The sequence below is a fragment of the Anomalospiza imberbis genome, chromosome 7 (genome assembly GCF_031753505.1).
Source record: "Anomalospiza imberbis isolate Cuckoo-Finch-1a 21T00152 chromosome 7, ASM3175350v1, whole genome shotgun sequence".
NCBI lineage: Eukaryota > Metazoa > Chordata > Aves > Passeriformes > Viduidae > Anomalospiza > Anomalospiza imberbis.
In genome coordinates, this window is record NC_089687.1 from 10,126,741 (window position 1) to 10,150,328 (window position 23,588).

General features: G+C 40.1%; 1 protein-coding gene across 18 annotated transcripts in view; it reads right to left on the reverse strand.

The window, feature by feature from the left end:
• KALRN (kalirin RhoGEF kinase) overlaps window positions 1-23,588 on the reverse strand; it is a 475,447-nt gene that overhangs the window by 281,581 nt on the left and 170,278 nt on the right. For all 18 annotated transcript variants that reach the window (XM_068195349.1, XM_068195340.1, XM_068195344.1 and 15 more), the window contains one exon: window positions 1,241-1,433. In XM_068195349.1, the coding sequence (XP_068051450.1) occupies window positions 1,241-1,433 (193 nt within the window). The remainder of the gene's footprint in view (window positions 1-1,240; window positions 1,434-23,588) is intronic.

The window sequence follows — 23,588 nt, forward strand, 5'->3', positions numbered from 1 at the left end:
AATAAAAATATATGTCAAGCCTCCAGAAGGTATTTATTAATTTTAAGACCAAACAAATGTTTTAAAAATATACATACTTAAACTGTTACTTTATCTGTCCTCAAAGGTACTGAGAAGTGTAAAGACTTATTTAATGAGAACAAAATTTATGAGTTGACTGGATTTTGTGAAACAGGGGTGAAAATTTACAAGCACTTAAAATGTGATAATAATGTCAAATTGTGTTAATGAGTAACACCAATCTAATTCCTTGTAGCAATTCAAGGGTCCCTGTAAGAATAGGTTGAAAATAAAGACACATTTATATCACGCTGAGTTCAACAAAACTTAAATATATACTTAAATACAGTCTTCCATTGCAGTAAACATTAACAGCTGCTGCCAAATGCTGCTGCATTCCAGAGATGCAAAATCTCACTGTCTCTCTGAATTAATGGATTGGTAAAACAGTCAATATAAGTGTTTATCAGTGAATTATTAAAAAACAACACAATGACTAAGTCATGGCGTGGCATGATTGATGCATGAGCACTTTATGCACCTGAATTTCATCTTCTTGGACAAGAAGCTGAAATTCACAGAAAACTGAAGTGCTACAGAGAACACAGCTGGTTTGTCTTTATCAACAACAAAGCTAGTAAAATTCCCCTTAATTATGCAGTTGTTATATATTGGTTACTTCTCAAAGGACATGCCTGAGGCACCTTATTTTTCACACAAGTTGTTAATGCTATCCCTGAACTGTAAATCTCAATGAAATGCTAGAGGTGAAAATTTAGCAAATGTCTTTTATTAAGAAAAAGCCACTAATGGAAGGTGGGTAGAGGTAAACTAACAAATTCATACATTTGCATCTAGAAGACTGTGTCTTTAGTATTTTGACAGATTTGGTGTTGTTTTTTTGGTTTTGTTTTTGTTTTTTTTTTTTTTCTATGAGAAACAAAGGAAAGACTTAATGCAACATCACCAAAAATAAATATCGCCAAACAAAAAAACAAACAAAAAAAACCCAAAAAAAAACCACCCAAAAAAATCTCTCAGCAAAATGAACTATGTCAACCTCTGGGATGAAACATGTAACTCATTTCACCAGTGTGCTCAGAAAACAACCTGATGCCAGGGCATCAGCCCACTCCTGCCCTCTGATGCATTTTTTGCTTTCAATCACAGGGGGTTTTTACCTGAAGAAAAGTTCTTATCAGAGATAATGCTTTACAGTTCATTTCTACGTGGCTCTCACCTCAAAGATGAACTTGGAACTGCCGAAGTTTGTTTTCTGCTTCTGCCAAAAATTATCAGGTTTTATAATCAGAGCAACATGAATCTCAGCAGGAAAGGCTTCTTGAAGGGTTTTTAGGAGAGGCTTGATCAAATCCCATTTGGATCCCCGCATATCGATAATAACAGTGAATCCTCGTTTGCAAACATCTTCACTGCAGGAATAAAAGCACATCATGATAATTAATATTGTGGGCAGCCACAGTGAGACTTGGCTTTTGTTGCTGGTGTTTGGTGCTTCAGAGCAAAGCAAGGAATGATTAACCTAAAAGACAAGAGATAGTACAGTATAAAGGCTATAAGAAAGGTCATATTAAATTGACTATAATGTAATTTACAGGAAATGCAATTGTCTAGATTACAGTTTAATCTCTAATTTTCCAAACACATGTAATTCAACTATGCACTAAAAAACATACATACTTTCACACAATTGGAAACAGAATCAAATACATCTGTATAGAAGCTCTTTATGAGTACATACAATGGATTCTGCTTTCAACATATTGAAGCCAAAGTCAACAAGCAGGGTCCTGTGCCTTAGCATTACCAGCCACTTTTAAATTTGGGTGCCTTCATTTTTAGAGGCTCCTTTAAAAAGTTTAACTTCCAGAAAAGTGTCATGTCCAGAAAAATGCCTTGCAATTGCTCCCTATCACGGAGGCCCTTGTGACTCAGCATGTGCGCTGTTATCATTGGGGCCCTTTTCCCTCATGATTGATCTTCCAAATGCTGCAGGACCTTTTTCAATCTGCAGTCAGACTTTTCCCCCAGCCCATGCTCCTCCCTTCTCAGAAGTCCAAGGCAGTTATCTGGCTTGGTCACTGGCAATGCGTGGGGCCCAACAACACCACAGCAGTCCCTTGCAAACACATCTCTTCTTTTTCCTCACAAGGAAAGAGGAGAAAGAATAAAAGGACAATTCAAGTCAAAGTCTGTGCAGCTTTCAGCATAACTTTTCAAGGTACATAGTAGTATTAATCCTCAGAAAAGAGGTATGAGTACTATGTAGAAATTGTAAAACTGTTTGGACTCCAAAGAAATATTCCCAGAGCACAAACACACAGGAAGATTTTCACTGCACTCTACCTCTTTAACATCTTAAAACACTTTTTCTGCTAATAAGAACCATGTCCTACCTATTCAACAGAAAACAACTCTGTAAAGCTTATAACTAGGTTTCTGGGCCGGAACAAGGACAGGAATATACTTCAGAGGAGGCACACTGGATGGAAGGATGGATGGAAGGATGGAAGGATGGAAGGATGGATGGATGGATGGATGGATGGATGGATGGATGGATGGATGGATGGATGGATGTTGAGAGTTTGCTAACTTGAACAGTCTCAGCACATTGCCAGACAGGAGCATTCAGAGACAACAAGCTTGGTCCTCTGCTTTAACATTATTGGCACATCCAGAGCACACTGCATACAACAGTCAGTGCAAAGAAAAACTAGGGAGACCAGGCACTTCCAAACACTGTCAGGAATACAGATATTTTTATTCTTCTTTTACCTACTGCTGAAAGGTCAGACATCTGATCCTTTCATAACTAATGCCAAAAAAAAAAGGTTGTAAAAGAAGCTTTGTTGGGGGTGCTACAACCTCTTGCCTTTTGGAACAAGAGTTGAGACAAGGAAGCAAATCAGAAAGCAATGAATAGAAAGGGATTTGTGTTTTGTGTTATTTTTCTTATTTTTCTTGCAAAGCTTTAGAGGATCCTTCAGGAACTGCTGCCAAATCACTGATCCCTGTTATCCTGAACACACTTTTAGAAGGATTTCTTCAAACACTTGACAAAGAGATGCGGGAGCCATAGGGACACCTGGAGGGCCCCAAGAGAGGACAAGTAAAAGGCAAGTGCAATCTGTCTTTTCTGATATAAATAAATAAATACACCACCACAGCAAGGCATAGACAGCATTAGCTTCATTCCAGCTCCCCTCACCACTGCCAACCTGCCAGCTTACCTAATTTGAAGTAAAACAATAAGTTAATACTTACTGATAAAACCTGATTCAGTAAGCAGAACAGGAATGTCCTGGAAGACTGAAGTCTTCTGCTTATGAACCTGAAGTCTTAGACATAAACTGATGTAAAATCAAACCCTGCCTCTAGCTGTAGAATGAAGGCAGTGTGATACCTTGGCACCCTTGATTATATATCACCATGACTAGAAATTCAGCCTGCATTAAAACAGATATTCCAGGTAGGGAACCAAAAAATGAAAATATGGGCTGAAGGTTTGCAGCCTCTCCAGGCCTGTGAGGTGCAGAGAAGCAGTGCAGGGAGCAGGCAGTACTGCCACCCACTCCCATCAGCACATGATGCCTAAGCATGTGTGTGTAAAAAAATGCTCCAAAACACCCCAAACTCCTACTGTCCTGGCTCTGGAGACTTCACAGCAGGTTTTCAGAAGAAGAAGAAATGGCAACGATTCCCCAGCTTTTTCTGGTGGACAAAGGAGAATGGTCAGTGATCCTGAGGACCAGGCTGGGAATGCTTTCTGATTCTTTCCCTGGAAAAAGCAGTTATTTGCTACCAGCACTATCCACAATCCTTGTAACTAGACCAAATTTCCAACAAGCTTAGTACATTTTCATGTATGAAACTCATGGGAAAGAGGAATGGAAAGGGAAGAAAGGAAGAAGAATAATCACAGAATTCTTATGTTCAAAACACATCAACATGTGAGCACTCTTATACCAATAATAAAAAACTCCAAACAATGCTCTTTATTATAAACACAGCTTCCCTACTTCATTCATCACATAGGCATGTAAACGCCTGTATGAAACATGAAAGTGCAAAGGTGCAAGTGTAATGCAGGAAACATATAAATGGATGGTATTTATCATTTTGAGAAAATCTAACTCTATTTCAAGAGTATTGGCGACATTTCTGCAGAATAATTCTGCTTGCAATTTTTTCCTTTAATGTGATGAATGGTACTAACCTGTAACAAGATCTCTGGGTTTTTAGTCTCATCTACACAATTGGATTCCCTTAGCACAGTAATAACTCCACATTGTTCTGACTTTTTGCAGAAAATTATTACCTAATTTCAAAACCTGCTTGTCAAAAGCTATTATTTAACAGTGTTTAAACTGTTGCAAGACAGAAAGCTGCCTGCTCATCACTTCTACTTTCAGTTGCAGAGCTTGCTGCAGAGAGGGTGCCTTCAAGAGCACTTACCTTGCACAAACAGGTAGCCAGATACTAATCAGGCACTAATATCTCAAAGAAAGAAGAGTGAGATAAGAAAACTGTTTAGAGTGTAACTTCTTCAGGACAGGGACCATCTGGAAGGAGCCTGCCTTGCTGGAGGTCTTCATCTACCTATATTCATACTACAGTATTCAGCTGCCTGGAAGAAATTCCAATAAACTACTTTTCAGGAAACCATAAATGCTAATCCAGGGAATTAAAAATAATGAGTAATAATGGTCTGCAAAACCAAAACTGAACACGGATGTGAAAGCACAAAAGGCTAACATAATTGCGGGGACACCTCACAGGCAATTTATTAAAAAAAAAAAAGTTGCAATATCCAAATATTTCCAGCTATTGACAGCATCCTAAAAAAGTTGGCCTAGACATAATGAAGCTCTGATAAACTCTGGTGAGGCAATCTGGGACAATCTGTCATCTCTGACAGTCAGTCATTTTTCTTCAGTTACCTCAGCATGGATTGAGGAAATGATGTGAGGTTCCTTTTGAATAGACTAGCCATGCTTATTAACTTTATTGCTTAAAAGCAACAACTCAAACCCTTCCCAATTTAGCAATTGATCGGGAAAAGCATCAGTAGCAATCAAGCTTCCTCCACATTTTCCAAGCAAGACATGCCTTATTCCTGGCTCCCAAGATGGTACATCAATACACATATCTATTATGCACAAGTAACCACTTTAGCATGGCAATTAATGTTGATTGTGGTGCTTCATTTTTTCCGGTATTGATATTTGACCAGAAACTGGAAAAAAAACTCAAATCAAGTTATTTGGACAATCCATCAGCCTTTTGGCTCTGCTCATCTGGACTAGATTTGCAATGGTGAGCAGAAATTATTTGATAGTTGATAAGTCATTTCAGTTGCTCCACTGCTTTTAAGCAAAGACCATCTTCTAAGTCTAATAAAAATACCCAAGAATATTTGTGAAAGTAATACTTATGATCTGGAAAAAAAAAAGGCTTACAATTGAAACTCAGAAGTAGATGTGATAATTTTGTATAAATAAATGCCTTTATTTTGGTTTCTAGGGTACTTTTCTAAGGTTATTTTCTCAAATTTCCTCTTTAATTCAGGCACACTCTAAATTGTATTTTCTTTGGCAAGAGCTGGCTCACTGGGTACCAAATGAATTTAAGGACTTCATGCTTTCTGATTAATCTTTCAGATACCTATTGATTATGTGTATTTTTCACCCTTATGGTTTGGCCAAAGCTCCTGGCATTTGGAAGCTTCAGCACTTGATTAGCTGAAATAACATAATATCTCCATTCCCATTTTGCAGTCATGAGTTAATGATGAAGCAGCACATTTAGCATTCCTGTTGGACCACTAAAAGCCCAGATCTGACATGTCCAGCATCTCATTCTAAATATGATTTGTTAACAGGGAGAGCAAGGTCTCTTTTAAGGCAGGTCAGCATAACCTTGTCAGGAGATACTGTCAGAATAATAAGTAGCTCTTCAGGCATCAATACATAGGAGCAAAATCTGCAGGAAATTAATTATTTTTGAGATTACCCTTCCTTTGATAAATGTGGCTGTAGTCAGCCAATTGGTTCACAAGCTGAGGGTAGAAAAAGGGGAGGGAGAGGAGAAAAGCAGGTATGTAAAAGCTTCCAAGAACAAACTGTTATCCCAAAGGCCTCATTTCATATGAGAACTTACTAACTCTGCTGCCTAGCTTCCATATCAAAATGCACCAAGGATCACTTCAGTGATTTATGTGTTAATATTTTTGATTAATTGCAAATTTTTATTCATTTTGTTTGTGATTTACTTAGCTTGGAAATAAAACTAGACAGCGAGGTTTATAATCAGCATCACTTACAGACTTTCATACTTTGGTTTCACATCAGCACATTGAGCCTGAAGTTCACCTTGTCAATAGAAACAGTCAGTACCTGTATTCATAATTTACTTTCCAGTACATTTAAAGGACCAGATAAACCAATTTTTAGTAGACCTGTTTGCCGAACACTCCTGAACCAGCATTATTTATTAAAATACTTTGTTCTATTTAATACTTCTCAGCAAATTGTACCTTGCGTATTTTCCCAGTTAAGAAATGTGTTCCTGTGCTGTCAGTCTGAGCTGTCACCCAGATCCCCAGTGACAGTGGCTGCTCAGTAGGATGAGACAGACTGTCTTTTCAAAGATCCTGGGACACTTGTGACTCCTAATCCTCACATCTCCCTTCTGTGCTGCTATATCAGACACCAGGGGAGGAACTTAGTGATGCACAACCCAAGAGCACCATTACTCTGGAGTAACAAATCACAGCAAGCTCCGACCAGAGAACTTCAGCTACCTAAAAGATTGTAGGTGGACAATTGTCATCCTAGATTTTTCTTCTTACATTTTTGAGCTTGGTTTCACAATGCTTTTTTGCAATTAGAGAAGAAACAGCCACCCAGACTCCACTTTCAATTAATCCTTTCTTCCTTACTGTGACCTAAATTTGTTTTTTCTCTTTCAGCACTGGAAAAGAATCACTCATTGTCACTTTTCTTTTTTAAAAAGAGAGAGAGAAAAAGAAATCAAAGCCAGTTTCACTGTGGCTGGAGCTGGACATAAAGCAGTAATCTAGAGAAATTTAAGTGACATGTTGTAAAAAGACTTGGAGCCAGTGAGGTCCAGGCAAAGACAAACCTCCTGTCTCTGGTTTCCAGCCACTGGTCTTAGGGGACATGAGGTGTGTCTGTGAATGGCACAAGAATGCAGATGTGTGGGCTGCACAACATCCAACCCCTGCCTCTGGCCCCAAGACAACAGGAAAGGAACAGAAAGGCAGAAAAATCCCATATACTGAGGCAGGAGCTAACTGGTGCCAGATGGGTTCTCCTGATATTCTCAAGCAAGTAACTCATTTTGGTATTCAATTTTTACATCTAAGAAAAAAGGTTCTAAACTCAAAGCAATTCTGTTGTAAAATGATGTAAGGTAGGAAGAACAGACACCAGCTAGGCGTAAGAAAAGCTTTTTCCAATATGTAACCATGATTCCATGAGGGCTTGGAGGTCATTCTGAGAGGTGCAGGTCCCATTGGCATCTCTGTCAAGGTTCAGCCGGGCTGTGTTGAGCTCTCTTCTACCCAGGTAAAAATCCTGATCTGCATTGTTACAACCCAGACCAGAATTGGGACCCAAAGCTCTGCTGGCATCCAACCTCCTATTTAATTGAGCAAATAAACACTATTGGAGAAGCTTCCTGTCTTCATTCAAATAGCAAAGATATAAAACACAGCTGTGGCAAAAAAAAAAAGCATGATTGCAGCTGTTAGAGCCAAATCTGGAGGACAAATGCCATAATTTTTCACATTCCTGTTAAGTTTCTGCTGGTAAATGATGCCTTTATCTAAACCCATTTACCCTCTTCCCCTTTTGTTGCTGCATGTCTACTATATTTGGATCAATATCTGGCAGGTCTTCCTTGAAACAGCTGCTGAGATAAATATGAAATTAATCAGGGCTTTGTTTTTGTTAAAGCAGGGCTACATTTAAAGATTTGTTACTACAACAAAGAAATATTTAAACAGTAAGTACCATTCAGCTCTCTCTTGAGCATTTAAAGTCTTGTATTTGAGATGATTTAGCAGAAACAAAACAAAAATGCTTTACCAAATGAAAATTATATGTTATTGACATTTGCTAGAAAAAATAAATATTAGGGTTGTGTTGAAATAGAAACACACCATTCTTGAAAAGGTTTGGATGAGCAGAGGCTATTTGAAGCAAGTTTGAAGATTCAAATCCATTGGATTCCAGAGGAGAAATAAATATATAAGGCTGTGCTTAGCACAGCCAAACTACAAGATTCAGAAAATAAATGGATCTTTCTGCCTGTACTATGAGTCTTTTTCACAGTTCCAGCAAGGAGACCATGAAGGTCGTTTCACATGCTGTTACTGTGAAGTTTAGTCTATGGTCAGCACTGTCAGATTTTCACATGAGGAAAGGGATACTTCATCTGGGCAACGAGTGCTTGGCATTCTAATTTATCAGTGACTTAACAAGTGAGTGAATGGTGCAGGCTGAACAGCTCCAGGAATTCCAGTCAGTGCCATAAAACAGTCACCCCTGAGTGGAAAGTCTCCAGATTGCAAATACATACATTTCCTTGCAACATGTGGAAGGCAGAGAAACCCATAGGGGAAAGACCTATACAGCATAAAAAGGCCTGCAAACATGTTCAGCTCATGCAAAGAATGATTAATGTAGGTCTAGACAGTCAACAGCAGCGCCTGGTAAAATCCAATAATGTCCACAGGCAGACACCATGCCAAATTCCTTCCTGATGCAGGCAGGTAAAACCACTCTGGGACCTGCACATTTGATCCAGAGCTCGATTGAGCTCAGAGATGACGAGAGGAAAAAAAACCTCTTTAAAGACAGTAACATCATTTTTTCTACACAGTACTGACATCTCTTGCAGTAAATACTCATCAGTTCCCATAACCTGCTCCTGGCAGTACAGGAGAGCAAGGCACACGCATTTACAGAAGAACTGTAATTAAAATAAGGTACTAGGGAGAGAAGATGAGATGATACATGTCAATTCAAAGTAAGATATTTCATGATGAGTGCAGGTTCTCATGAAAGTATTACTGAATATAAAACTGAAAAAGCCTTTTATAGGAGCAAAATATTCTGGTTTGCCTTTTCAGATGATTTTCATTTTTTCCTTTTTTTTTAATCAGTCTACTCAAAAAAGAAGAGGACAAAAACTTTGAATTTTATCAAAATATTTATGACTGATATAACTTTTTAGAGGTAGGTTTGTGGGAAATGTCTAAATCTTTTGGATTTTTCCTCACTTAAAAATTTGCACTTCAAAATAGCAAATTCTTCCACAACTATTTTAGCTTCTGCCCATTTGCAGTGCAGATTTCAGCATGAGATTTGCTTTGCACTTTATGTCTTCTAAGCAAAAATGGCATAACTATTCCTTAAGACTTAAAGGATTTTGGCCAGAATCCACGGACATAAGGGCAAACACTGGATTCCAGTGCATCTGTTAGGAGGCATGGATGAGTGCTCCATCCCAGAAACACTCCATGGTCCATGGGTCTGTTTTGATATTGTATGAGAATTTCAGTTCTCTTTACAATTGCACAATTAAAAAGCTGATGCCTCCTTTTTCCCTGGGTTGGACGATGAGGACCGACCATGACTAATAAATGAATGGTACTCTTTTTTTTCTTTTTGAGCTCCACCCGTACACAAACAAAGCAGGTCTTTTTAGGCACAATGATTTACCTAAAATAGCTCACTTTTCAGATAGATGCTTCCTGCCATGCCAGGCTGGGTGAAGACTGCCTGTGGTACTGCATCCAGAAGGACTTGCTCTGAAGCTACAAAATCAATCTATGTTGTAAGATACACTTGCAAAATCAATTTTTGTGTATTCATTCATACAGCAGACTTTACTCATTCTTTCAAAAAACTACCATGATGGCACTGAGAGTGGAAAAAGTCCTTTTTACAGAGTCTTCAGGAGACAGGGGAAACTGATGAGCTATTCCCAACACAGCTCCAAAACCTCTAGCTCACGTCAAATTTATTCTGAATCTGCCTCCTAGAAAGGCCAGGCTCTCTCACTGTGTCTAGCAAGAGGGGCTAAGCCATGCCAATGAAGCCATTGGATGTGAGGCATCATCCCTTTTTACCTGTGGAGACATAAATGTGGGAGAGATCAAAATCACTGGAGCTGACTGAGCACAAAGAGGTTGATAACTCAGTATTTCAAAGGTAGTAGAAGACCCAAAAGACACCGTTGACACCCAGAGTGAGAAAGCTGAATCTTAAAAGCTTCTGGAAAGCAAAAATGAATCCAACGGTCAAAACCCTGGCAATAAATGTGCAAGCCCCAGGTGAGTCACTCTCTGAGCTAACATTCTCAGTGTCTTTCCAAGATCACTTGAGGTATTTCTCCAGCCTCAGATGCTCTCATCTTTGCAGGAGACTGAGCTTCTCAGGTGCCAGTGTGGTCTCCTCAGGTTTACTATCCATCATGCCAGGCAGTGTCCCACACTGATGGGAACTCGCACATTGATGCCACGGCAATGCAGTTCTAATGTTGCTTCCCTTACAATCCTCAACTTTCATCACGATTGCAAATAATCTCAGTTCTCCATCAGTACCTCTGCCTATCAGTCACCAATAACTGGAAAAACTAGAGGAACTCTTTTATCAGCTAAAGCAGGTTCAGATAAATGCTCTGAAAAGTAATTGCCCAGTTTCAACTGCCTGCTCCCTTTTCCTTATTAGCTATATTGCTTCTCTATCAAAAGCACAATAAAACTTCACTGGCAAATCCATCTACAAGTGCCACATGTGAATGATCATCAACCTATTCATCTCAGGAACTACATACCCCAGGTGGTGCTTTTCCTGCTGACAGACCTGAAAATTATGTTGACAAATTAGCATATGCCAGGTTAGTAATGATGGGAATCTGCTAGTCAGAGAACTCACAATTTATTGTAGATGTCAGCAAGCCCACAGTAATGAAAATCAGGGAGAGCAGATTCTTGAAATAGGGATATTGGCCTAATACTGAGTCACTCATTTGGCCTGGAAGAGGCACATCAAACACACATCAGGCCACATCTATTCCACCAGACTAATGGGTTTCCTACCTGTGAGTTAAACTAATGCCAGTATTACATCCTGTGCAGAAATGGCCCAATGCAGTGAGTTTCTGTAGCAAGTTGAACAACTACAGCTACCTCTTCCCCACTCTGCCAGAAAACAACTGAGAAGAATCAACAGAATCCATTTCACAGCTGCTCTGCACACCCCTAGCCTCACACTGGACACAGCCCCCAATTTAAGAAAAGCCTATGGCATGTGAGTCCCTGATACTGAGATAACACAAATATATGTAGCTATTTTCCTTGCAATTACAGCTTCACAAGTTTTGCATTTTTTAGACCTAGCTGGAGCACTGTAGTCCAAGGGATGAGACTGAGTCAGGTGAACCTCGTTGGGTTATTCACCCCCTTCTTGTGCATGATACCACACTTTTCTTTGCTGAAGCCACTGCATTCTTCAATTGAATATATTACATTTACCACATCTTCAGACACAGGGAAGATCCATAATTGCAGAAAAATTGCAAATAGTTGTGGCCACCTCAGAGTTAATTTAAAAAAACTTAAGAGAGATCAGTTAATAATCTAACCATGTGCTCATTTATCCATGCTGGGATATATTCTCTGTTACACGTGTGCAGATTTTATATAGGAATCATTTATTGCTCTATACATCTGCTTATCAAATTGCACTGAATACACATGCTTTATTAAACTCATAAATGAGCCCAATTATTGGTCTATGTGAAAGTAGACCCCTTCATATTTTATTTATAAGTTTGACAATAGAATGGCATTGACATAGAACATCCATTTAATTCAGAGGATTTAGAGTTGTCCCACAGACTTTTCTATTTTTTTGCCAGAATCAAAGCTTTTGGGTTTTTAAATTAGATTTGTAGCCCATCTGCTTGCAAAGATAGCCTTGACAATATAAACTAATGCACATTTGTCTTGCTGAGTCTGCAGCCAGTGGAAGAAACAATGAGACTAGAACATGAACTTGCATTCTCCATCTTATTGGGGTGCTAACTGAAAACCCACTTCTGGCAGCCTAAATACCAGAATTCTTAACTACTTCACTACTGCTAATTTTGCCACCAAAGCTGCAGATGCAATGTTTGTCAAAGCCATGAGTTATTCACAAAAGCTCTTGCCCATTTTGATGACCATGCTGCACAATTCAGGCTGTCAATTAGGACTGGGCAAGTGCTTGGCCAAATAGACATGCCTGCAATTATAATCAAGGATTTTGCTCTCTTTGTATTGTGTGGATCAAAAGCAGTGATCACAGCATAATCAAACTAGTACTCAAAGCCTCTAGTGGAAAAAACTGCAAAAGCACAATTACTGGGGATTTGATGTAGAACCCACAGGAGCATTAGCTTAATGCATAATTTTAAGTGCTTTATAACATAAAATTAAGGAGAACAAGTTTAAACCTCTGTTGCTATAACAGGCTTGACAAACAGCAGAGAAAACAGCTCAAATATACTCAGACTTTTTCCTACCACTTGAAAACAAAAAGAATACTGCACTGGTCTCTTATAAGGGTGATGCTATACAAACTGCTAAAATCATCCTCAAAACTAATGACTTAAAAAAAAAAAAACCCAAAAAAAAACCAACCAAACCCTGATTCCAAATGTAAATAACTGGCTCAGCCTTCTTTGATATAAACTCCTCTAAAACAATTGGCAACGTGTGCTTATGTTCCTTAAGGAACTTCAGGTTGTTGGTATCTGAAAGGGGAGGTAAGACTGAGTCTGGGTTTATGACGGTAGCTGCTGCCTGAATTGTAGGGATGATGCATGGATGCAGTTGTATCCCAACCCTGGGGTTTTTAAGGACAGCAATGTTCAATGACCATGTTTCTTTAGTCCTATGGCCTGCCTGATAAAAATATCTTCCATCTGGTTCCTGTTTGTATGGTTGTGCTTCACAATAGGAGAAGCTTGATTAAGCAATTAAGATGGTGCATGAAGCACATGTTTGCACTTGCTGGATATGGATGGACACACGATCACACTTGACTGCTTTTCTGGAGGAGGATCACAGTACTTAAACAAGAATTAGTAAAAGGACACGGTAAGTAGAAGCCTGCAGGCCAGGCAGGCCTTTTACTGCTTTGGTTGACCTCTTGCATCAGTTTCCAATCTACTGTAGTAAATTAATGTGTTAGCCTGAAAAAGTATTGATATCCTCCTTTCATTTGGGACTAAGAGCAGACATGGTGAATGCATGTTTCCACCTTGATGATTTCCTTCTTATGCCCCTGGCAACTTACACAATGAATAAATATTTTCTTTTAAGATGTACAAGACTTGTGGAAAAGTCTGAGAGCTTGGTAATGGCTGCCTAGAAAAATCCTCTCTAGTCTGTTGACTTGAGATTCATTTGTTGCCTGATTCTGTTTGCAGAGCAAACAAGTTCATTCAGATTCTGTTGAAGTCAGCTGTAGCCTGGAAGAACCAACAGGGGAATCCTGTAATTTCCACAGGAGGCACACATCAAAGGTAGGAAGAACTAATGGTTAGATAAATCAATTGAGACTAACGCATAAAATAACCTCATATATTAATTTGCTTCCAACTACCTTAAAATCCTGTTACATCATCTGGTGATAATGATTTCTTTGATCTTCTCTCTGCCCTATCTACCTAAAATAGTTTATCATTAGCTTTTAGAACTTGACCAATATTTGAACCTATGTTATGTAGAACGGAAAGTGTCCCAGCATTACAAACATTCAATTTTAACACTTCAAGAACAAACCTACATTATAAGAATGCTAAAATAACCTGTTGTATCATCTTAAAATGTAACATCTTATGAAGGATTTTAAAGAGGTTTTCCATGAGTAACCAGGTGTTAAATAAAACAGGGTCTAATACTATGCTTTAGAGTATTTTACTCAGAAACAAAACTGGACTTTGACAAAGAACAAACAACACCCCAGAAGGTCTATGACAATTTCCTCTGAAAAGGAGCTTACTTCTTGGCTAAGAGAAGAAGAAATACAAAAAGGAAAGCAATGATACAAAAAGCTATCTGCCAAAAAATGTTCACAGGTTTAGGAATTAGACTTTTAACAGAATCCCTAATTACACATTTGACTTCTGACATCTTTTCAAGGCAGCATGAACACGGTTAAAGTTCTTTGTGCATTTGTATCCTCCCACAAAAAAAAAGAAAAGTATGCTTCCATTGTAAAAACAATTAGGAAGTCAGTTGCCTCTAAAAGAGCAACGTGAGCGCAGTATTGACAAAATGGACTTCAGCTTCTGGAAATACTGACTTGTCACCAGTTTTAAAAGCCCAGAAAAGGAGATCAAGACAGACTTGCATTGGTATTGTATCCAATACATTCATTTGATTTATATTGCTCAAAGTTCTGTATGTTATTCAAACATTTCTGTTTTAATTTTCCAAGTGCCCCGGGGAATGTAAAAGATATATAAGGAGGACAACTAGCATCTTATTTGCTAAGATGAACATTTCTAAATCTAGTGTCCAAGTTAGAGCAGGTGGATTCTCAAATGGCCTCTTTCCCAAAGGTATTGAGTGGATTTTACCTAACAAAAATTAATGCCTTCTTTATATAATTAGTAGTGCCCAACAAGTCATCGGGTAAGTGCTGCTGATGCTAATGCACACAGATAGAATTTAACAGTCCCTAAAACTACTGTGGTGAACTGTCCTACAGAATTCATTCCCAAATGAAAATCCCAGGAAATCCTTTTAGCTGACCCTATTTCCATGTCACCTACAGTTTATGATCCAACACTGCAAAATCATTAGGGTGGCTGCTCTGGAAAGTGAAGAGAAATCGAGATTTCCAGTAAGCCTGGTAAGTGAGGAATGATGTAACCGTTGAGGTTTGCCTTGTGAAGCGAGAACAATAAAATCCTAAAAAACCTGCACATACTGCTTGTGTATTTGATTCCTAATCTAACAGTTTGTTAAAGCAGAGCTCCCAGACATTCTTCTTATGGGTAAGATTGTTCACTACTTTCCTACGTACCTGATTTTTAATTAGATTTTGGAATGGAATTGCAGCTCCTACCCACAAACCTCCAGTGGGGAGCAAAATCTTAACTAATCTGTGATCCCAGAAATGTCTGCTTCTCCAGATGCAGTTTCTGAACTAAATTACAAATGTTGTAGAAAGAGACGAATGGAGAAATAAGGGGACATAGCCACAAAATTAGATGCGATTAATCAGTGTTGTAAGAGTTTAGTTCTGTCTTTAGAAAAAAGAAAAAAAGCGGTCTTCAGTACATATTGCCTACTTGAATAATTCTTAGACTAACAGTTTATTAACAAGGAAGCTTTTCCAGCCATGCTTCTTATGTGTGAAATCACCCATTAGTTGATCAGACAGTTACTGTTCTCCCCTAAATTCTTCTTCCACTCCCTAGAACTGCTGTATGGTGAAATGGTACATTTCATAATAAGAATAGTTTTCCAAGCATTTTCTAAGGTCAGGCAGCAACATAGTACATGGCCAATTTCCTACAGAGTGCTCACAATTCAGGATTGGGAAAGGCAGCTTTAAGTTCCTGCTTCCCAGAAATTACAGGTCTAATCAGTGCACACTGTTAAAGGGATGTGTACTCCTGCTGCAGGCAGCATATCTATGATAAAACCACTAATGATTTTCTACCTTCAAGATGTAAAATATAAGTTAATACGGTTTTATAACAGTTAATATGGTTTAATATCAGTTTAATATTGTTTACCAAGCAAAATAACTTTTAATGAGTAATTCTTTCAAACTAAACTTCAAAAAGTAGCATTTATTCAATCCTCAGTGACAACACCCACAGCACAAGCATGTGGCTTGGCAGACCCTCAAATAAATAAACGTCCTTCAAGTGAAAATTTTCTAATAATACAGCATTAATATTAGAGACTGTCAATTCTTCTTCTATTAACATGTGAAACAGGGGAAAGGGACAGGAAAGGCATATGAAAGCAAACTGATCTGGCTGGAGATGAACTGCTGCTATGATTTTTGGAGAGAGATGCAGTTATTCTACAAAGCCCATGCTCTATTACAATTTCTATTCAATAACTTTAACCAAAAGGACCATTCAGCAAGGATGTCCCTTGCAAATACAGCATCAAGCTTACAGCAGGTTCCTACTTCCTCTTGTTTGCACAGTAGTGTGGGCATGTTTAAGAGGTGGAAGATTTCCCTGAAAACAGTTGCAGGACAAGGGAAAGCTGTTTTGGTGCTTTGCCTTGTTGGTGAAGTACCACAAAGGATCTTTCTGAAATATTACATCACTGGAAAATTCTCTAGTGACTAAGGTTTCTCTTTAAAGTTAGACATAAAATAAAGCCATGTGTACACAGTCAGGGAAACCAATCCTCCCCTGTTAATAGCAGAAAAATACACTGTGGCACACGTTGCTGACCAGACAATGTTTGCCAAGCCAAAAGCATGTCTGAATTACACTTTGCTGCCTTTTCCTGGGGAGGAGAGAGTCTAGAATTATTTCTCTTATTTATGATTTTACTTTGCGTTAAATGATTCCTTCTTCTCTTTCTTTTTTCTCTTAATCTAAGTAGCCCAAGAGTCACTAACCATGGAGTTACAATTATGTTTTGCTGCACACAGTGCTGCAGGATCCACAGGGAACTCTGAAGCAGTGCCAGGATCCACAAGGAAGGCATAAAACACCACAGACTTGGTTAGGAACACCTTGTGGAAAATGAGAAGAAACCATTGATGAGATTTACAACTGTCTACCCAACTTGGATACCAATTCCCTTTGCAAACAGCAGGGAACTGAGCATCCCAACCTCTGAGACAAATCTTGCCAGTCCCAAGCCATACTTTCCATGCTACAAGAACATCAGCCTACTCAGTCCCACATGTTACCATGAATTGGTCATTGTTCTGTTTCAATATGATCAAATTTTCTCATACCATAAACTAGCATGTGCTTTTATGAGCATGTGAACTGCCAAGTCCTTGCTAGTGGTTTGCACATTGACTCTCTAATGGTTAATAACAAATGTGCCTCTTACATGATCTAGGGATATCTGCACACCTCCAGTCTCTGAAAAGGGCTGAGTTGAGACCACCTTCTCCTCTCTGTGGACACTAATGAGGTCTCTTTCCTTGATGCAGCTGTCCATTCTCATTAAATTTGTAGAAATTTTATATTCTTGAACATTTTCTCTGACAGATTTGGTTTAACAGTGACTGACAGACAGCATGATAGCATTGGCTTTTTATTATTCATTTGGAGATATGGCTAAAATTATATTCCTGAAAACATATCCTCAGTCCTACCCCAGCTGTGCACTGAGGAATCCAGACTTTGGAGCAGCATCCTCACCACCTCCATGCATCTAGTGAGGATAAAGATCAGCCTGTCTAGGCTGAGACAACTCCCCTCCTGTGTCTCCCATTACTTGCTTCATATTGGCACACAATAAAGGTCTCATCCATCCTCCATGGGAGTCTAGAAGAGCTTCCCACTGACACTGAGATACCTTGGACAATACGCCCATTGCAAAGCAGACTGCAAAGCACAGTAGTTGTTTTCCTGCTTCTAATGACATCCATGAAGAGATGGCATAAGCCACTTCCAAATCATAATAATTTCTAATAGTGAAAAGGATATAGCACATACTGGAGTTACTGATGAGGAACACAAGCATCCATAGTGGAACGAGACAAAAACTTTAACAGTCTCTGCAAAAACTGTAGGAAAGAGATCACCTAAAAGAAAATTTAGGATTGGCTGAACTACATATTCCAAAATGCTGCATATTCCACTGACGGCTGCTGACAGCTTCAGGAGGGAACTGTGCACGGCCTGTGCCAGCTCTGCTGCCAGCGAGACGCTCCCACAAAACCTCTCTGTCTGCTAATTTTAGCTTCTCTGAATTACAGCTCACATTAGCACACGCCTGCCTTCTCCAAGGAATTCTCCTAGTCACTGCTGCCTGGACTTCTTGGAGCATTGTGGAGCCACAGGTCTGATGGTTAAAAGGCCCATGAGGAACATGCAAGAGCTTTACACCAGCACTAGCGTGGCCAAGGCCAGGGCCAGCAGCACGGGGACGTGTGCTGCAGAGACTCACAAAACACTTCTCAGAGAGCCACTGAGCAAGAGGATGGAGAAAATGATGGTCCACATAAAATTTGTAGCAGGCTGTGGTGCCCGCCAGCTCCCTCACCAGTGCACGGGTGCAGGATAGATCCTAGTTTACAAGTTTCTGCCTTTTCTCCATCACCTCAGCTCGTTCTTCCAGGCAGCAGAGACCGGTACAACCAACATGCAAAAGCCATTTAGGAGGAGGAACAATGCTGATCTAATCCCCAGACTAAGGCCCTGGACAGAGCTCAAAAGCAGAGTGTGCAGCACAGCTCTACGTGAGACAACTCAGGGGATGGGATCGGCCCCAGACCCTGCCAGCACCCCTGGGTGGCACTAGGCCATGGCAGACAACCAGCAGTGGTGGCATCATGCATGGTAATGGGTTGTTTTGCTGTGTGATCCAGATGTGGAGAAATCCAAGCAGAATCCTTCCCTGCCAGAATCCTCTGTTGGAAATGCAGTGAGGTACTATGCACAACATTGCTAACAGAAATACAGCAACACAGGGAGTGGCTGCACAGGATGGGCACCCATCTTGTGTGAGAGATCCAGAATCAGCATCCCACAGCCCCTGCAGGGGAGCTGAGTAGCACCTGAGGCTCCACCGAGAAGACAGCTGAGGTTTTCTCAGGGCTTTGGCAAGGGCCACCAAACCTTGAGAGGAATCGGGTGATGGCACTGCATGGAATCACCATCCATGTAGGAGGCAGCTGCCTCCAGGTCAGCCCTCCTGGCCCTCACAAGAAGCCAAGCAGAAGGCACTACCACAGGCAGCTCTGACTTTGCTCAGGGAATTTTAACAGTCCTCCCGTGTCTCTTCTCCCAGTAAGAGAGAGAGAAGCCAGGTGTGGTGGCACTGCAGAGCTGTGGCTGCGCAGCAGCACCTTTTGGTTATTTTGAGAACAGAGGACATGGGCAGATGGGGGCTAAGAAGAAATCCACTCGCTGCCATCCTTCGGGCTGCTCTGAGCTTGCAGCCTGAATGCACGGCCTGTGGGGAGGAGAAACACTCTGCAGCTGAGGGGGCAGGGCTGAAGCAAAACAGGCCAGAAAGGACCTGAACTGGGTAGAGATGCTTACTTTGCTGCCTGGGAGGAGCACAAAGTAAAACAGCGACCTTTTATTCCATTGGACGTGTGCCCTCCACAAGCCCTATCCACTGACTCCACTGCAGAAGGTACAACTGAGCTCCCACTCGGCTGGAAAACAGCCAAGGAAACAGCTAGTGCCAGCAAAGGCAACTTCTCTTCCAGACCTGTGCATTTCCCATCTATGCTAAACTTGGCCTGTAGGGCTACCCTCTGCAATCCTAAATCCTCAAATTATTAACCCACTGATTTTGTGTTGGAGATGTTAGATGAACCAGAAAGAACCCAACATGACTTAGAAATCTCAGCATGAGACTGGCAGTAAGAGAAAATTGAACTCCCTCCCCTACACTGTAAAATAGAACAATTGCCTTGGAAATAATTCAGACATAATAAATGAGGGATTCGTTCATATTAACTGTTTTCAATTGCAGATTTATAGCCTAAAATTAAGCAGATGTTGAGTGTTGAATACAATGCTTAAGAACACAATGACAAGTTGAAATCCCAGTTTCTCTGCATGTGGCAATCAGTAACTTCAATTATTTATTGGAATACAATTAAAATATAATTAAATGGAGCAAGCTATACTTAAGAATAAAGAAATATTGTACAATTTAGAGGAGAAAAAAACAGTAAGATATTTTCAGGTCTTCCAAAACAGTACAAAATGTTTGGATATAAGATAAACAACTTAGAAAATACTTTGCAAATCTCTTTGTAAGTACTTTAAGGAATTTACTTTAAATAAGGAATTCACTCTTGTAAGAGCATTAACCTTTATTTTATTTATTTCAATTTTGAAACAAGATAATGAAATCTTCATAAGATTGTTTCAATATTAAGTTAATCTCATTTTCTTCTATTTCACAATTTAGAGAGACTTCTGTTAGACCCATGTTGATGATTACTGGTAAAAGTGAGATGCAGAGCCCAGCTTACCCTGCCTTTTATTAGTCTTTAGAGGGAAAAGGCTGCATGAGCTGTGCAATTCACAGTACATCAACTGCAAAGCTTTGTATCATGCTCTTTGTGCTGCTCATCACAAAACCAGTCTGAAAACACTTGCACTGTTATGGATCTGGACAGCAGAGCAGGGCTCAGCGGGTAACCAGGCTGGACCCACTCAGAGAGCACTCTCGGCTCCCACAGAGGGCAGAGGAAAAGAGGACATCTGCTTTAGGTTCAGAGCTGTGCAAGATGGGACCCTACACTAGCCAGGAAAATAGCAACAGGCAATGAAAGTAGGAAATAATTTGGAAACAGATACCACAGCCCTCCCATTTACCTTAGGTTTAGGCTGATTTAAAAACAAACATAGGAAATTGTGTATCTGTTTAAAAACCCCACATCTTTATACAAAACAGTATCACAAAAGCTGGAGTGACTGTTGCTTTCACGTCTCTGTGGCAAGACGGGAGTGACAGGACCTGAGTCTCTCCTGACACACCTCCTAACAGGGTCTCCAAGATGGGGAGGATATAGAAACCTGTTCCACTTCTTCAATCTGTGATTTTAATCACTTTCTTTTTGTCTCATTTTCCATGTACACTGAGACTAAATTGTTTACTTTAGCTCAGGCTTGCAGACTATATTTTAACAGACCACTTTACTTTCCCTCTCTAACATAAGCATCTCCAACACCTTCAGTCTTTTCTCATAATTCCTGCTCTCCAGGCTCTGACAGCTCTTGTCACTCTCTCTGCACTTCCAGGAAGTCCACATTTTCTAGCAGCTTCTGGTAACTGGAGTTTCCAAGGTTGCACCTGTAGACACTTACTGCAGAATTTCAACATCAATTACAGCCACTGTCCACTCATGCAGGAATAAAATGCCTCAACAGGTTATTAATGCAGCTGGAAGGAGATCAGAGATCCTCTTCTGAAGTGCTGATTTCCTACAAGCAGTGAATGTGTAACTTGGCCCTGAGGTGGCCAGTAAGGGGACACAAGAAGCTCTGAGGCCTTTCAGTGGGACAAAGTAAGAGCACCAATATTTCAACAGTAGTCTCCCAATTCCTAACAGAGTGTTAAAAACATAACACACAAATACCACATACGGTAGAGGCTGGATTTGAACTGGCTAAGTGGCAAAACACTCTTAAATTCACCAGCATTCATGTCAGTTATTTACTTCTAATGAACCCCTTTCTTCAAAATACCTTACAATTATTTGTTAAATTATATCTGAAGAAAATATTACATCTCCATTAGGCTCATTAGCTTCACTGCCTTTTTTACTGCTGTATTATGAAACAAGTGTATGGTGGAATAATTATCTTATCGATGGCAGCAGATATTTAGTTACTAAAATTAGTATGATGTCCCTGGTGTTATTTTTTAAATAGATGGCTATTTTTGTAGCCATCAGGAAAATAGCCTCCAGGCTACAATACCTCCAGGAAAATAAAATAGCCTCCAGGAAAAAAAAAAGTCCCCAAAAGCTCCTTTTGTGCTAAGATCACATAACAGAAAGCAGAGCTCTAGGGTTTAATTCCTATCAATCAACAAAATGAGTTTCACACTACTCCTGGCCAGAGGACCTAATATACACAGTACCACAGGTCACCAGAGAAGAGCTTAAAATAAATCCAAGAGTGGGTGAGTATTGCTACATTTTGCTATCCCCTGTATTGTTCTTCTAATTTTACAAAGCCCCAGTCATTAAACTAATTATTAGGGGCACTTCAGTTGTTTCACTGCTCCTAGCACCTCTCATCCAGCTTGGGCAGCTTTGAGGAGCTGTTCAAACACACAGGGCTGGCCCTTGGAAACACTTTGCTGTTGTTATGAGCCCTGGATGTCCCCCAGAACAGGGAAACATTTGAGCAGCCTTTTGAACAGAGCACAAATAAAAAGTAGATGTCTTTAAAAACGCAGGCCCCTGAGGCATCTCGGGTTTCCCCTCTGCAGAGAGCACAGAAGATTGCTTATCTTGGCTCCAGAACAGATTGATGTGTTCAGCCGGAAGGTTCACTATAGCTGACAGAGAACATTTCCTTCATCATATTGCTTCACCATGCGAGGAGATAACTCAGGCTAATAATATTCTGTCTCCTTTTTATCCTCCTATAGCTTACGCATAACTTAATTCGTAATTCCAAAGGGCTCGCAGAGGAGATTGGCCTGGTGCTGGTTTCATTTACACACACATAAATCAAAGCTCAGTTTACTGGAATAGATGGCACTGCACTGATGTTAAAACATAAAATCTTCAGCAAGGCCAGAAAATTCTCCCTCAGCTCCCCTGATCATAAACACCATGTTATCCTAGATTCAGTCACGCCCTCCAAATTTCTAAACATTGCATCCATTTAAATTTGCATGCAAATAGAAGCTATCCTGAGTCACAAGAAATACAGCTTTGCCTACCCAGAAAGCATTAGTGTAAATGTAAACCAAGCAGAAAATGGCAGAGTGGTAGAAACTTGGCATCCGTGGAATTATCTTTACATCTAATGAATAGTGTCTTCGTTTCTTAGTAACTAATTACAGTGGAACTGCTGAGAGAAAAGGACCTGGTGATGTGCCTGAAAGACCCAACGTAGGACACCGAACCAGGACCGCATTAGTTCACAGCGTCAGATACCCACTCACAACCTCCTCCTCCTACCCAAAACTGCAGGATCAGGCTTTTGAACCTTCCAGGAGCCTTAAATTACCCCAGGCACTGTGGACTGAAAGGTTGCCATTTCAGGATAGGAACAAGCTGTGTTCCTAGATCTTCACCCCCAGGCAGTAATCCTCAACCACACAGGAAACCCCACTGCCTGCAGGCACCTGCCTGACTGTGGCTCCCAGCTGCATGAAAGCCCTCACTATTCTACTCTAACTCAAGCACACATAGCTGCTTTCAGAAAGCCCATATTATTATTCTGCTTTTGAAGAAGAAACTGCAGAAAGCTGAATCAGAAACTTTGAAAACTGCTAGCAAGACCCTGGTTTCACTTACCCTAATCTATCATCACATTTCATCACCAATCTCATACCTGCTCCAAGCTCCCAGCACTGTGCCACCTCTGCCCCCTCCATTAAGATATAAAATAAAGGTTAAGTGACAGATAGTATCAACGTGGAGAGCAATCTGTCTCACTCAGAAACCAATGCACCAAGAATAAAGAAAGAATTATTATCCTGGTGTCAATATGATTAATTACAGTCTCTTTTTCCTAGACGATTTCTACATTTTCAGCTGGCACAGAAAACTCTTCTTCTTTTAGCACTCAGCATCCGAGCAGTTTCTTGTGACATCCTGTTCAGCGTTTCTGCTAAT